The sequence below is a fragment of the Bos taurus genome, chromosome 27, assembly GCF_002263795.3.
Source record: "Bos taurus isolate L1 Dominette 01449 registration number 42190680 breed Hereford chromosome 27, ARS-UCD2.0, whole genome shotgun sequence".
NCBI lineage: Eukaryota > Metazoa > Chordata > Mammalia > Artiodactyla > Bovidae > Bos > Bos taurus.
Window position 1 is genome coordinate 35,710,398 of NC_037354.1, and position 16,954 is coordinate 35,727,351.

Below are 16,954 nucleotides of genomic sequence, written 5' to 3' on the forward strand. Positions count from 1 at the left end.
GGTCAAAAAGGGAGGAGGTGCCACCCCATAATAAGTGTGGGCATGCACCCACAGGCCTCTGTGGTGGGATCCATCTTAGCAAAAAGTTGCACATGCCTATTGGGGAGGGTCCTAGGCCCCGTCAGGAGTGAAAAGATGAAAGAGGTATTAATAATTGGCCAAAGGTACACAAAGACCCAGAAGGACTGTCCCATCTAAGTGATTTAAATCACCTCTTTACTGAGCTCCTCACTCGGAACGCCTGCTCTCCTCTCCGGGTGTGTATTTCTGCCTAGCTTCCATCTTAAATAAACTGTTTCTCCGTGTGCTCTCCCATTTGTTATGCTGTGGCTCTAATAATAAACTCGTACCTGTTTTTTACAGTGTTTGCCTCGCTGAAATACTTCCACTTTCAAATGGGGAAAAAGAGCCAGGGCCGCTTTGCTTCTAGCCTCTGGCCCCTGGTGATCTTGCAGCTAGGATTCCTGGTTTTCATCCAGGCTACACAGGTTCAAATCCTGGACAGGGAATTAAGATCTCTCCTCGGGACTGCTTACTGCTGTCTCTCCGAGATCATAAGCATCATGGCAGGTAACACCAAATGCCCAGCCCACGGTTCACACTTCAGCAGAAGTTTCTGATGATATCTGGGTACGCAGTCTGGCCAGTTAAGAGTCAGTCGTGGGCAGGATTTGCCTCCACATGGAAGGGACAGCTGTCCACGGCTCTGGAGGACCAGCTGGCCTCCAAACTTTGTTGAATTCACATCCAATTCCTTTCTCATTTTTTGCCTTTACTGATATCCTCCCTGCCGCTGCTTCGGTTTGTTCAAGTTGATGCAATTTCTCATTGGATTAAATTAGAAGCTTCCCAGTAAAAAATTCCCTGCCTCCCAATCACCTCCCTTCTAATCCAGCTGCCTTGTTGCTGTCTATAGACATCTCTTTCAAAACCACAAATACAAACATGTCATTCTCATGACAAAGGTCTAAGTTACTCCCGATAGCCCTCAGGGTTCCGTATTCGACTGTCACGGTGATCTGACTTTCTCTGGCCACTTCTCCCATTAACCCTAAATGTGGCCTTAAGCTCCTCTCACTTGGTGCTCCTCACCAGCCCTGAGACAATCACTGTTCTGAATTTTTTTTTTTTCTCACCATAATTTATTTGGGGCTTACCAGGTAGCACTAGCGGTAAAGGACCTGCCTAAAATGCAGGAGATGTAAGAGATCAAAGTTCGATCCCTGGGTTGGGAAGATCTCCTGGAGGAGGATCCCACTCCAGTATTCTTGCCTGGAGGATCCCACGAACAGAGGCGCTTACAGTCCACGAGGTTGCACAGAGTCGGACACGACTGAAGCAACTTAGCACGCAGCAGGCAAGCTGCAACCACCCCACACATCTCCTCCAGGGGGCGCTGCTGTCCCTGGTTCCCATGGTTCCCTGGTTCTCTGTGGGGATTCCATCTTCTGCCTGGAGCGCAGCACTAGGTGGCCTGACCTGCACATCTTTCAGTATCCTTCAAGGCTCTCTTGATCCCAGGGTACATTCCCAGGAATGACAGGAGCAGGACCTGTTCTTCGACAGAGGGAAGAGCCTGTGACCCACAATGGAAGTGAACCAAGCCCTAAACTATAGAAAGGTGAGACATAGGGTTCTCGCTACTTATCTTATACACAGTATCAATAGTGTACACGTATCAGTCACCATCTCCCTATTCATCCCAACTCCTTCCCCACTTGATGTCCATGTTTGTTCTCTATGTTGTCCATTTCTGCTTTGCAAATAAGTTCACCTTTACCATTTTTCTAGATCCATTAATGCACTGATATATGGTTTTGTTTTTACCTTTCTGACTTACTTCACTTTGTATGACAATTTCTATATCCATCCACATCTCTGCAAATGGCACAACTCTATTCCTTTTTTTTTCATCACTGAGTATTGTTCCACCACACACACACACACACATACACACCACATCTTCTTTATCCATTCATATGTTGATATTCATCTAGGTCGGAGAAGGCAATGGCACCCCACTCCAGTACTCTTGCCTGGAAAATCCCATGGATGGAGGAGCCTGTTAGGCTGCAATCCATGGGGTCGCTAAGAGTCGGACACGACTGAGCAACTTCACTTTCACTTTTCACTTTCATGCATTGGAGGAGGAAATGGCAACCCACTCCAGTGTTCTTGCCTGGAGAATCCCAGGGACGGGGGAGCCTGGTGGGCTGCCGTCTATGGGGTCGCACAGAGTCGGACACGACTGAAGTGACTTACTATAGCATAGCATTCATCTAGGTTGCTTCCATGTCCTAGCTATTGTAAATAATGCTGGAATAAATATTTGGGGTGCGTGTTTTTTTTTAATTACAGTTTTCTCAGGGTATATGCCCAGAAGTGGGATGGCTGCATCTTACATTATCTCTATTTTTAGTTTATTAAGGAGCCTCCATACTGTTCTCCATAGCGGTTGCACAATTTACATTCCCACCAACACTGTAGGGGGGACCCTGAGGAAAGGTGGAACATTTGAACGCACAAGGAAGATGAGCTGCAAACACCTCTGTGCACTTAGAATAAATCACAACTTCTTCCAACAACCTGCTAGGATCTACGCAGTGTGACCTCACCTAAATCCAGTCTCACTTTTTACCCCTCTCCTGTCATTAGCTTCAGGCCCTCTGCCTACCACAGGACCTTTGCACCTGCCAACACCTCTGCTTGAAGGAGCAGGTGCTTCGTGTTGGGATCCTTCGCCTCCTTCACAGGTCACAGTTCAACATATCAGCTTCTCTGCGTGGCTGTCACTAACCTTCCCATCTAAAGGAAACTACCACCCTCCCATTCGTGCTTGTCATCAGCTAAACATATTTTGTTTCCTGCTTCTTCTCAAGATACGAACCTTATCTTCTCATTCCCTGCAGTATTTCCAGTACTTCATGCCTGGTACCTAGCACGTATTCAGTGTTAGTGGAATGAAGTGGGAAAGAAATGAAAAAGTAAAAGAAGGCATCAAAGAGGAAATACCGAAGTGACAGATAACTAGCTGTCTGTTTCTAAAATCTGGACCTCGAGTCACTGATCAGAAGGTCTGGGTCCATCATCTCACAGGGAGACTGGGTGCCCCTAAAACAGCTGGAAACTCCAGTAATTAATAATTTGGCTCCCAAGTCTCTGGAATCCCCAAAAGTATTGGAGTGGCCATGCCCTAAGGGAGAATGGGTGTCAGATGAATAAAGGATTGTTGAAAACTCACATGGAGATGCTTAAGCAACCTGCCCTGTCTCTGTCAGTTCTACCCATGACATCCATCAAGTCCTGGGCAGAGGACCTCAGAGAAACTATTTTCTGTTGCTCTGGTTCTCGTGAGAACAGGCAGAAATCTCTGTTAGATTTGTTTAAAACAAAATCCATGACTTGACGTGTTTTTTGTACATATTAATTCCACCTGTGGGTGAGATGTTTTTCACTCCAAAGTCAACAAGTGTGCAATTTGTCACATGGATCAGTCATTTGCCTGCATTATGACTGTGGTGGTTTAATAGTGTCCATGTGTTCTCTCATAACCCTCTCTTCAGGGACAGAGGTGAATTCCCTACCACCACTTGAACAGTCACTGGCATTGACTTCTAGGGCTTCCCTGGTGGCTCAGTGGTAAAGAAACTTCTTGCCAATGCAGGAGACCCAAGAGACATGAGTTCGACCCCTGAGGTTTGGAAGATTCCCCTGGAGAAGGAAATGGCAGCCCATTCCAGTATTCTTGCCTGGGAAATCCCATGGACAGAGGAGCCTGGAGGGCTATACAGACCATGGGATTACAAGAGTCAGACACGATTTAGCAACTAAACCACCACCATCACCATTGACTTCTAGCCTATAAAAAGTAATGGAAGCAAGACCACGTGACCTTGGAGCATCCTAAAAAGAATGGCCTCCACTTGAGGCTCCATGGGAAGCCAGTAACCACAGCGTGGGCACCTTCAAAATTACTGGGAGAGGCCCACGAAGAGAAAAACTGAGGTCTCCTGCATCACATGAGTGAGTCACCTTATATTTCTTTTTTAATTTGACTCTTGAAACTGACATGTCACTGTCTCCTTGGATACAGTTACATGAGTTTTGACAAACAGACACATACAGCCACATAGCCGTATCAAGATCCAGAAAGTTCCATGACCCCAAATGCCCTCTTGCGGTCCCACTGTAGTTGACTCATTCCCCTCACCCCCAGGAACCAGCAAGCACTACTATGCTTTCTGTAATGGAATGAACCACCTTTCAAAGCAGAACTGCAGCCCAGGCTGAAATCTCAGCTACACAGGGATGAGAAACCTCAAGTCAAGATCACCCAGTCAAGCCACTCCCAAATCGCCCCCTGGAAACCTTCGGAGATAATAAAGGTCTACAATTTTTTAAGCCACGAAGTTTTGAGGTAACTGTCACACAGCAATAGCTGCACTGTTTGCCTTTGGAAACTCTTCAGTTTTTTAACCTAGAGTGCTTTTCCTTCTTAGAGAAGCCCCCAAGCTCAAGGCCCCTGCCCAGGTACCCTAGGTGACCTGAAGGTGGAGGAAGGTCACTGAATGATACGACCAAGCTCGTCTTGTTTTGTTGTTCAGATGCTCAGTCATGTCCGACTCTGAGACCCCATGGACTGTAGCCTACCAGGCTCCTCAGTCCATGGAATTTTCCAGGGACGAGTACTGGAGTGGGTTGCCATTTCCTTCTCCAGGGGACTTCCCAACCCAGGGATTGAACCTGGGTCTCCCGCATTGCAGGCAGACATTTTACTGTCTGAGCCACCTAGACTTTCCTAATTCAGTAATGTCAGCTTACCAGACATTACTTAAGAAAATGAACAGCCAAGACATAGGCTAAGACAAAATATTCATAATGGGTATATTTGTATTGATAATATATGGACACCTTCCACTTAACTCAGTAATAAAAAGGCAGGCAACCAATTTTTTTTTAATTGGCAAAAGACATGAACAGACAATTCACAAATGTAGATATACAAATGACCAACATTTAAAAATGTTTGACACTATTAGCCTACAAGGAAACACAAATTAAATTCATAGTGACATGCTCTCCTACACCCACTAGAATGGCTATTATTTGAAAGACAAATGTGGTGAGGATGTGGAATTCATGTACATTGCTTTAGAGTGTGCAAAATAATGCAGCTACTTGGAAAACATTTTGGCAGTTTCTTATACAGTTAAAAATGCACCCAACTTATGACCCAACAATTGTACTCTGAGATATTTAACAACAGAAGAAAAAACATCTGTCAACAACAAAAATAATGTTCAGGAAAGCTTTATTCAACATACCACCCGCCCCCCACCCAAAAAAAAGGGAGATGATGCATAAGCCAAATGCAGGATTTCTGTCTAGAAGAAATCCACTCAGTGATAAAGAGCAAGAAGCTACTTGCTTTCTATGCAACCAGTGGATCCATTTCAAAGCAATATCAGAAACTAGATCCAGAAACATGCATACTTTCCATGGTCATTTATACAAAGTTTTAGAACAAGCAAAACTAAGCTATGGTGAACCAAAGAAGAAAGTTGCTGGGAATCTGGAATGGGAGGTTAGGGTTGACTGCGAAGGGGTACATGGCAACGATGTCATGATGGAAAAGTTATGGATGTTAATAGGAGTGTGGGTTACACAGGTATTTGCATGGTTAAAATTCAATGAACTATATAACACAGTATCTCTGCATTTCACCATATATAAAATATATGTCATTTTTTTCAGTTAGACAAAAAAAATCATAAGTAATTTCTTGTAAAAATATTCAATCGGGATCCTTTTAGAAATGAAAGTGCTGTGTTTAAAATGCAGAATTTTCAATGATTTATTTAAATCCTGCTTTCTCTATTTATTCATTCATCCAGCAATCATTGAGTACCTACTCTGTATCTGTCACTGTTCTAGGTGTTTCTGAACATATCAGTGGGCAAAACAGACATGGAACCCTGCTTTTAAGTTGCTAACAGTCTATAGGGGTAGGGAGAAATCAGGAAAACCAAATTAAATGGGTAAATGTGGTGTCTAAAATCTGAGAAGTGCTAAGAAAGAGAGGAAGCCTGTGACATTGCCATGTCATCTTCTAGATGCTTGACAACGTTTTTTAAAAAATTATAGATATGCCTGTGTTTACTGATTCGCATTTTATCCTTTGTTAATTGATGGATCACGCACTAGAAGATTTCCAGAAATAGCAGACAGTGCGTGCGTGTGTGTGTTTTAAAACTTGCTGGGTTATCATCATTGCTTTATTCCCCAAGCTTTTGCAATATTTAATGCCTGAAAGCATATATATCAAGATGTCACCTGGGGTGAGTAGAAAGGTTGGTTTCAAGGACACTGTGTTCAATGCAAATCCCATTTCGTGTGCTACTGAGTCAGAATCACACTGAGTTATCAAGTCCTGGAGCAGCTCTTTTTGTCTTCTGTATAAAAAGACCAACCACTCAAATGTTACAGAATTCAGACACCCAAATCATTAAGATGTGGTTGTACATAAAAAAGGCAGCCCTGATAATTCAAAACAGACAAGAAGAATGTGCTCTAGGAATCATTCTTCTCCAAATCATAGAATCTGGCACAAAACATAAATAAAGCCCTCTTTTTCTCCTTCGGTGCCTGCCATGAAGGAGTCACTGAGCAGACTTGTTATCTGCCAGGAACAGCGAGTTGTGGAGAGGCCTTCAGCTAAAAAATACTCCTCCTGTATTTTTTAACAAGGCAGAGACTGAGAACACAAGTAATTCCCCAACAGACAGCAACAGGACCAACCATTCAAAAGCATCTGCTATGTGATTATCCAACACACCAAAATATTAAGCTCCATGCTGGTTCTCTTTAGCTACAAGACCTACACAAAAATAAAGTGGTTTTGCTCTTTGCTCTTATTTCTTGTTTTTAATCATGTATCTTGGAAAACTCAGTCTCTCATTAGGCTCCATAGATGTCCTAATGGACCTCCGATCTTAAATCTATGCCGTATCACAGGATTCCTCCATGACAATGTGTTTATTTGTCAGTTACCTCTTACGCACTCCTCTCTTTTACCAGAATGTGCATGGTTCTGCTCAAAGGGAATGCCTTCTCATCTGTTAAAATGCCACCCACATTCCTAGTTCCAACACAAGTCCCTTTCTTTAGTGAAGTCTTCCCCAACCAACACAGTTAGAAGTGACCCGTTCTTCCTCTCAGCTCACTCAGCATGATCGTCTATTCCACTTATTTGATCTAGACATGTTCTGGGTTCATCCTCTTAGAGGCTCATAGCCCAATCAGAGTGATAAGAATTGTAGGCTCCACAAACCAAACCCAATTTAAACCCAGGTTGCATTCTCAAAAGTGATTTGCAAATTCTGTTATTACAGTTATTAGGATGGATGATCCCCAGGTCAGTCCCTAAAAGAGTATCTAACCCATAAAATATCTGAGATACAGTAGAACACCCTTTGTAGAATTATGTTTCTGAGAAAATGCATTTCTACTTCTACAATGCCAACATCAGCTGATCAAAACTGTGTAGGTGATCCAAAACTGCTTGAGTGGTCGCTGACGATCCAATACTCTACTAGGTCCCACAGATTGGTTTCTGGCTTCCTTAGGAATCCATAGGACTGATCCTCATCCTATGACTTACAAGTCTCCACTTCACAGCTTCTGTAAAATCTCACATGGACTTCTAATGCTCTGTGGTTTCCCAGCAACAGACAATATGTGTCAGGTGGGGGAATGGAAGGAGCCAAGTATTGATTCCACACTGGTCCACAGCACTGTCTTACCTCAACTTCCTAACATGCATGCAAAGGTCTTGGGCTTACTTCAAGCCATGAAATAGAGTCAACAGTTGGCTTTGTTTCAGCTGACTTCATAAAAGCACACAAATTTAAAACAAAGATAATGGCATTTGGCCTTTGTTGCATCTGCTCCCTTACAATTCATGTACAAAAGCATTTATTTGATAAGGTGCTTAAAGATAAGGCAGAAGGAAAAACTCTGGTTCATGGATGGACAGCTCTGATCTGAAACACAGTCAATCAAAATCTGACGACCCTAAACACTTAGAAAGGAGATGGCAAAATGTAATTTTATGTCCATTTCTGTTTTCTTCTATTCTTTTTGGAGAAGCCTAGAATTGTCCTTAGTAAGCAAAGCGATAAGAAGAATCATCCTAATTTGTGAAAACACCACCCTTTCTCAGAAAGCCCAGTTCCATGGCAAAAATTAGAAGTTTCTCTTACCTCTTAGTTCGCCCATATCCAGAGTTGTCCCCAGCTGCTCTAACAAAGCAACTCTTGCCGCATTCTTTTTGTGCTTCTTACCATCGTAATGCTGCTGGGCCATCAGAGGATTGTTGAACCAGGCTGCACAGAGTCCACAGTATCTGTCTGAATCTCTTCTTTGATAGGGAGATGGAACCACTGGAGCAGTGTCCACCCTCGGAGGTTTAAGTGAGCTCAGAGGCGTGGCTGGGGAGAAAAAAAACCGGAGAGAACCACAAGCCAGGTTAGTCCCTTCCTGAGTGCATGCCTCCTTGGTAGCTGAAGATGGAAGAGTCTCACGTTCATTCTAGAGCTCAATAATCCAAGAAATGGGGACAGCGCATGAAAGAGAACAGAAAAGACCTTGACTGAAGAATCTTGAGGGCCAGGGTATCATTAACAGCCAAGAAGGCCAAAGCCACTTAAAGCCATTTACTTCATGAGTGTGCTTCACGGACTGAAAACACCAACATCACCTGTAGTTTATTGAAGATGCAAATTTCAGGCTCGGCCCTGGACCACTGGATGAGAGCATACATTTATGAGAGCTTCAGGTGACTCATGCAAATTAAATTTGGAAAGCACTGAATTAGGATTCAGTGGTCCTCATCCTTGATGGAGCGTTAGATCACCTGGGAGGGGTTGAACATTTTGCTTTTGAACCTGGGCTACAATTAAAAGTTCCTAGTTTACTGCGGTCAGAGATTGCAGTCTGTTATGGTTTCATCTGATAGTTCTGGAGACCACTCTTTAGGAGGAAAGAAAGGTTCTGTTTTTGTTTTTAAATAAACTCTTGGAGGTCAAGAAATGATTTATTAACCAAAGCCAAAACTTCAAGTAAACATTGAACAATCAGGACTTGAAATGAATGAATTAGACATCTGTGTGCTATAAATGGATATAACTAATAAATAAGGGATTTGCCAAAGTGATAGAAGCAGATCCATCAGTTGCATAGATTATATCAATTGACAAAGTCATGCTAATTTTATTATCAGTTACTATGTTTATTGTGAGAGGTTATTTTCAACCCAAATCTGCTAAAATAGAAGTTGAAAGTACAATATTTTTTTAGACCAAAAGACAAACACTATAGAGCAGATGTTGCTTATCTAAACTGAAAAGATGGGACTATCACTATTTTGAGATACACAGCCTCAGCTATTAGCACATTCCACTGTGAGCTTACAGTTATTTTGGGTTCAGGGAGGGGAAAAAAGAATCTAACTTGTAAGGGTTTACTAACAGAAAACATAATTAACTTTTTTAATGCATTACAACATTGAGTTGCTTGCATCTTTTCAATAACTATGAGTTGGATTATTGTCCTTCTCAGATGATGGACTTCGGAGATGTCAAAGTTTTTTTTTTTTTTTTTTTTCTTTTTAAAAATAGTTATTTATTTGCCTGGACCAGGTCTTAGCTATAGAATGTAGGATCCAGGTCACCAACCAGGGATCAAACCCATGCCCCAGATCTTCCATGCAGAATGTAAAAATAATGCAAATGAACATTTATGCAAAACAGAAATGAATTCACAGTCTCAGAAACAAACTTGCGGCTACTAAAGGGGGACTGGAGGGACAAATGGGATTCATACACGCAAATTACTACACGTGAAACAGATAAGCCTCAAGGATTTACTGTACAGCATGGGGAATTATACCCAATATCTTCTAATCATCCAAAATGGAGTATACTCTGCAAAAATACTGAATCATTATGTTGTACAACTGAAACTGACACAAATTTGTAAGTCAACCGTGTCTCAATAAAAGACAAATAATTGATATACAAATAAATACTTGCAAAAGGACATTTTAATTCAGAAAACGTCTGCATGTCACAATACCTAGAGAGCCTTTTTGGACCTACCCAGAGATTTCACCATTCGGGAAGTTTTTAGCTACTCTGGATGAAACCGAGTGGTATTATTTCTATAGGGGCTTACGAGAAATAAGACGTCTCTTGAAAGCCTCATTGCCAGACTTAGTAATACATCACCCGGTGATGATAAAACTCCAGCTGGGGCTGTACCGCTCCTGCAGGCACGCAGAATCACTCTGCTCTGACTTAGAAATGCTAATAAAAGCTACAAATATGCAATTGACCTGTAATATGAAAGGACTTCTATCCACTTTTCTGAAGGAAATTGGATCTTTCTTCCAAAGTTTCCAGCATCTTTATCAATTTCTGAGGATTTATGGCCATCTATGGTTTTGGATAGACATGAAAAACGTATCAAATGTTTGCAGTCTGAATGGATGCTGACTCGTGAAGCGTAATTTGCTTTTCTGTAAACTGGACCCTAAAAAACATTTCAGAATTGATTTTATCAATTGATACCTTACATACCACATTCTGGCAGGAGCGACACACCATAGAATTTTCATCAAATAAGATAATCTTATCTTGTGCATAAGAAAGTAGTTTAATGTTGCATTTGCGTGGGAGCTTCTTCTCTTTAATAATCCTACCATCCTGGTACAGACCCAGAGTTTAATTTTTCTTACGCCTCTATGTCTAACTGTCTTCATCAATCGAAACTAAGTTTATATTCCCTATGTGCGTGTTAGTCGCTCGGGTTGTCTCCAACTCTGCAAAGTCAGAACTGTTATCACACCAGGCTCCTCTGTCCATGGGATTCTCCAAACAAGAATATTGGAATGAGTTGCCATTTCCTACTCCAGGGGATCTTCCCAACCCAGGGACTGAACCTGGGTCTCTCACACTGCAGGCAGATTCTTTACCATCTGAGCCACCAGGGAAGCCCATATCCCCTACAGGCAAACAAAGGCAGTAGCTGGGAATGAAAACAGCTTTGACTCAAAATTGGAAATCAAAGTGGAATTGGACCCCCACCACTCCTGAACTGCGTGACCTTCAGCCAATCTCTGATGCCTCTGGTCTCCACAAGGGTCTCTCTGCATATTTCAGAGACTACAAATAAGGCATCTTTTTCTGGAAATTTTGCATTCAAAAAGGAAGCCATTTTCCTCCGATTCGTTGATCACAGTATCCAAACCCTCAATGTGGCTTTTGGCAGGGTACCAGTGTATCTGTGACTGAGAGGGTTCCCAAGACATGGGGCTTTCAGAGCTAAAATGGGAAAGTGAAGTGAAGTGAAAGTCACTCAGTTGTGTCCGATCCGTTGTGACCCCATGGACTATACAGTCCATGGAATTCTCCAGGCCAGAATACTGGAGTGGGTAGCCTTTCCCTTCTCCAGGGGATCTTCCCAACCCAGGGATCGAACCCAGGTCTCCCACATTGCAGGAGGATTCTTAACCAGCTGAGCCACAAGGGAAGCCCATAATGGGAAAAGATCTGAGCAAACGGGGATGAGTTGATCACCCTAGCCTCTGGGATCAGACCTGATTTAGCATCCCACTGGAGAAAAGAATTAAAAAAAAGTTCAGAAATAACTGCTTAGGAGACTAGAGCAGGTTTTCTTTCAACCAAGCAGAGAGGATCCATTGATAGTTCTCAAAGGCTTACCCGCTAGATCGCTAAGTGGGTGTCCTTTGCCAGAGAAGGCAGTAACACAATCTCCAGGAAATGGGGTAATGGTGTTCTCACTGACCTGTCTGCCTTCCGGTCCAGAGTCACACGAAGACCTTCAACCCCCACACCCATCCAAGTGAGGCTTCACTAACATCTCTTAGTTCCGACACTTTGTCTCTCTCTTCCTCTCTTTCTTCTTTTTTCCTCCTTTCCTCCTTTTCTCTCTCCCTCTTTCATTCATTCTCACAAAGAATTTAGGGGCTTTTGAAATAATTCTGTAAATGGATGCATTTAAAAACAGGTGGTTTTCTACCAATTGAAAAAGACACACACACCTCAATGTTCACAGCAGCATTATTTGCAACTGCAAATACACGGAAGCAACCTAAGTGTTCACTGACAGATGGACAGATAAAGAAGATGTGGTACATATATGTACAATGGAATGTTACTTAGCCATTAAGAGGAATGGAATTTTGTCATTTGCAGCAACATGGATGGTCTTCAAGGGCTTTATGCTAAGTGAAATAAGTTAGACAGAGAAAGACAAATACTGCATGATATCGTTTATATGTAGAATCTAAAAAAATACACTAAACTACTCATAATAACAAAAAAGAAGCAGACTCACAGATACAGAGAATGAACCAGTGGTTACCGGTGGTAAGGAGGAAGGTGTGATACAGGGCAGGGTGTGAGAGGTACAAATTATTTGGTATAAGACAGGCTCAAGGATATATTGTATAATATGGGGGAAATAGCTAATATTCTGAAATAACTAAATGGAAAGCAACCTTTAAAACTTGTATAAAAATTTAAAAAATAATAAAGTCCATAATACATTCCCCCAAAAAGTATGTGCTTTTCTTACTTAAGAGTTTTTGTCCACAATACTGTCTTCCAAGTTTTGTGATATTATGCAGTTTATTCTGTCTGCCGTTGTATTGTTTTTTAAATATTTGAGCCGTCCCCAAATCCAGCTTGACCAATGGGGCAGCTTGGAGCTCGGGAGATACATCAGCCAGTGCAGGACTCCTAATTAATAAGCCGAAAAGGAGATGGCAGCGATCAGCTCTCCTGACTTGAGACCCAGCACCGTATTTCAATGTCAACTAGTTTCCAGTGATGGCAATGGTGCTACAGGCCAAATACTAACAGATAAACTTCAGAGTCAGAACACATTTCCCAGGCTTCAGCATCTGTTCTCAGTAGGGATTATTTGAAAATATGCATGTTCTCTTAAAATAATTTTCCTAATTTCCAGGCCCTATGATAAACTGCCTTTCCTTTCTCTCTCTCTCTCTCTCTCTCTCTCTCTCTTTTCCTATCCTAAACCAAATTCGTGACAGGAGGAATTCTTCTTCAAGTATCACTGTTTTTTGCACACGCTGTTGACAGTTCAGTGTGACCAGGTCACTTAGTGCCTGGCTGAAAAGTGGCTGTCCTTACACAGCTGTCCCTACACAGCTTAGCCCAACAGTCCAGCCCCTTCTGCAGGTAAAGGCCTCAACTCCATGCAAACTGTGCAAAGTTGGGGCTCAAAATGTAGATTCCCTTTGTGCCTCTCACAGAGGACAGCATCCCCTTGTAGGTAGTAAATGCTCAATAAACATGTGATGAATAAATGAAGAAAAGAACTAGTAAATTTCAGTTAATACCAACTTTCGTGTTTTAAAAAATGCCTTATGATAGCTAAATTTAAAATCTCTGATAATTTCATTAAACTCACTTTATAGGATTAAAAACAAGTTAGATATTCATAAGTGGAATGAATTAAATAAACTGTGGCTCTCTACACTCTGAAATGACCCAGGTTCGATCCCTGGATCAGGAAGATCCCCTGGAGAAGGAAATGGCAATCCACTCCAGTATCCTTGCCTGGAAAATCTCATGGACAGAGGAGCCTGGTGGGCTGCAGTCCATGATGTCACAAAGAGTCGGGCATAACTAAGTGACTAAAACTTACTCACACTCTGAAATACAGCAGTCAAAACTATGTATTAGAAAAAATACTTAAAAAAAAAGAAAAAATACTTAGAGACCTGGAGAAATGTGCAGGATATAATATAAATGAAAAGACAGAAATTACATGGGGGATGTAAACCAAATTACTTATTAAATTATGCACATAGACATATAAAACTATGAAGACTAGCAGGCTATAAATAAAAATCTTAGGCAATGGTTATTTTTAAGTTGTGGATTATGGATGATGTGGTTTATACTCATGGATATATAACCCTTGATGCGGGGAAAATCATTTTTATTTTTCATCTTATATAGAGGCCACATTTCATGCTAACTTGTTTTAGTGCAAAGTCCAGAAAATGGTGCTTAGGGGACTTTTGGTGCCACAATCAGGTCGTAAATTAAATCTCACAAGATGTTTATTGCAATGATTTATTCATTAATTTATTTTTGAATGGGGGGGGATGGGTTGGGTGAAAGCTGACTCAGAATATGATGGAAAAGCTCCAGCTTCTCCCACAAAGGTACTGGGTGACTCCTTTCCCACTACAGCCAGTTCTGAAATGGCTCTCATGATTTAGACAAAATGAAGCATCTCTCTTCCTTCTCATCTGATATGTTAGGAAGTGAATACTGCTCTCTGAGGCTGCAAGACAGAATAGAAAAATCCATGTGCTATTTCTTAGATGCCATGAAGAAAATTAAAGAACACTATCAAATATCCCATATTCCAAAGCACGTGCCATTAAACACTTCCTGAGAATAAACAAGGATGAGGGTGACTTACCAGAACCATCATTCCGATTCAGTTTTGTATCAACAGTCTGAGTATAATCAGCCTATTAGCAAGAACTGCTTCCTCACCCACACTGCATTCATAGATCATCAGTCTCCATTAATATCCTATTCATAGATCATTGATTTTCATTAATATAGGATAATTCCCTCTAGTTCAGTCACTGATTAGGTTCTAAATATCTTAAGTATTCCTGTTTTCTGCAGAATCCTAATCTTTGAAAATAAGCCATTAAATAGAACTTCAGAGGAGATAAAAGCCCTTTTATAACTTTCTCATGTTGCTTGACAAAAGACTACTAGGGCTATGATATGCCACATTCTTCTAGGCATTGAGATAAGGAGGACAGAATGTAAGTTTCATGAGGACAGAATCTTTATCTATTTTGTCCGCTGACATATCCCAGGTGCTCAGAACCAGTGCGTGAAGAATGAGGGGGGAAATGTCTTCTCCACTGACCTATTTATTTAAGAGAAGGAATCACATTTTACTTTAGGACAGGGGTCCCTTACCTCCAGGATCTAATGCCTGATGGTTTGAGTAGACTTGAGGTAAGAATAATACAAATAAAGTGCAAATAAATGTAATGTGCTTGAATCATCCTGAAACCAAGCCCTAAGCTGTGTCCGTGGAAAAATTCTCTTCCGTTAAATCACTCCTTGGTGCCCAAAATGGGGCTTCCCAGGTGGCACTAGTGGTAAAAGAACCCACCTGCCAGTGCAGGAGATGTAAGAGACGTGGGTTCGATCCCTGGGTCGGGAAGATCCTCTCGAGGAGGGCATGGCAACCCACTCTAGTACTCTTACCTGGAGAATCCCATGGACAGAGGAGTCTGGCGGGTTATGGTCAAGAGGGTCACAAAGAGTCAGACACGATGGAAGCGACTTAGCGCACACACACTTTAGGACTTTGCTAGGATGACATAGCACCCTCTCTGTTCCAGACTGATCTTAAAACGTTCTGCTGCATTGTGGGTACAGTACACTCAAGGCATTCGGTCCTCAAACACTATTCAGTTAAGAGGCTTTCTTCCCTCTGAGTTCAGTCTCAGAATCTTTAGTTATGGCCCCCATCCTCAAACTCTGTGCAGAGGTGCCCTGGACAAGGCAGTGAACAAACAGGAGAGCCCATAAGATCTTTTACAATCCTAGAAGGCATAGTGAATCCATCAGACCCCATGGGAACCTCTACCTCCAGGTAAAATTCACTGTTTTCAGCGTGAGATGCTACCATCCTTTCCATGCGCTCCACATTCCCAGGAAGCTGGACTTCTGGAGGCTTCCGTGTACCTCCAATCCATCCAACCAACCAATGAGGAACAGGGAATACAGTTGACAGCATCCAGTCTAATTCTAAGATTTGAGAAGTCACACGGTGCCTGACAGGCAAATGCACCCATGAGTCAGTGTGGTTATTTGAGGATAAAGTGCAAAGTTAAGACTTCGTTCAATGTATGCGCATTACTTTTGCACATGGCTGAGAAGTCATTAGGACATAAATACTCATTAAGTTGTTTGGACCCGAAGAGTTATGACATCATCCGGCTGTATTCTTTGCTTATTGCTTGAGCAAGAATTAATGACCAGCTAATTGGACGCTGCTTGAAGTGCCTCTCCTCACAAATCTCAGACAAGAGGCAGAGTCGGCTTCCCCAAGAGGGACTCTTGATACACTGCCACCCCCCACCCACCCCCAGCAGGTGCCATTCTTAGAGTGGTGAGCAAGACAGCATCACCCAGACCATCGTGGGTACAGTGAGAGAGGGTGGGCGGGTCACTGAGCCTGGGAACAGATACCGACTCCTGCTCTTTTAATTCTGCTGTCGTCCCCAGCGTCACCTAATCCATACTCCATGCTCAAGGGGTGGGCATGATTTACTTATCCAGAAGCATCAGCTATGCAACCAGGGAGCCAGCTTCCTGGGATCGTTTCTTATAGCCTATGAATATTTATAGAGGATTAAAAGATGAGAAAAGTGATCCGTGCCAGAAGCACAGCGGAGATAAAGCGCCAGCTAAGTTTAGAGGAAGACGGAGAAAGAGGGTAGCCTTTTGGCCTGGGCTGGAGGGAGGCTGAGACTTTAGAAGTCATTTTAAAGAAGTTGTTGCTGATACTGTCCCCCGAGGAGAACACATGCATGTACGCTTTCCTCCTTCACCCTTAGCCAGCATCCCCCGTGCCCACAAGGGGATCTCCTGGCTTCCCCATCCAGCCTCAGCTATGAGCTTCCTTAAGTCCACATTCCTAAAAGGAACACTGATCACAACAACTCAGAGTTTGCAAGTTATGAAAATTGCCACTGCTTTGTATTTATTTTTCATTTATTTTTACTTGGAGGATAATTGCTTTGCAATGTTGCATTGGTTGCTGCCGTACGACAATGTGAATCGGTTGTTGTCATTCA

The 16,954-nt window shown here is 42.3% G+C and overlaps 1 protein-coding gene across 3 annotated transcripts in view; it reads right to left on the reverse strand.

The window, feature by feature from the left end:
• The window catches only part of ZMAT4 (zinc finger matrin-type 4), a 376,376-nt gene that overhangs the window by 130,877 nt on the left and 228,545 nt on the right, over nt 1-16,954 (reverse strand). For all 3 annotated transcript variants that reach the window (NM_001076943.1, XM_059882307.1, XM_024986304.2), the window contains 1 exon segment: nt 8,262-8,489. In NM_001076943.1, coding sequence (NP_001070411.1) covers nt 8,262-8,489 — 228 coding nt within the window.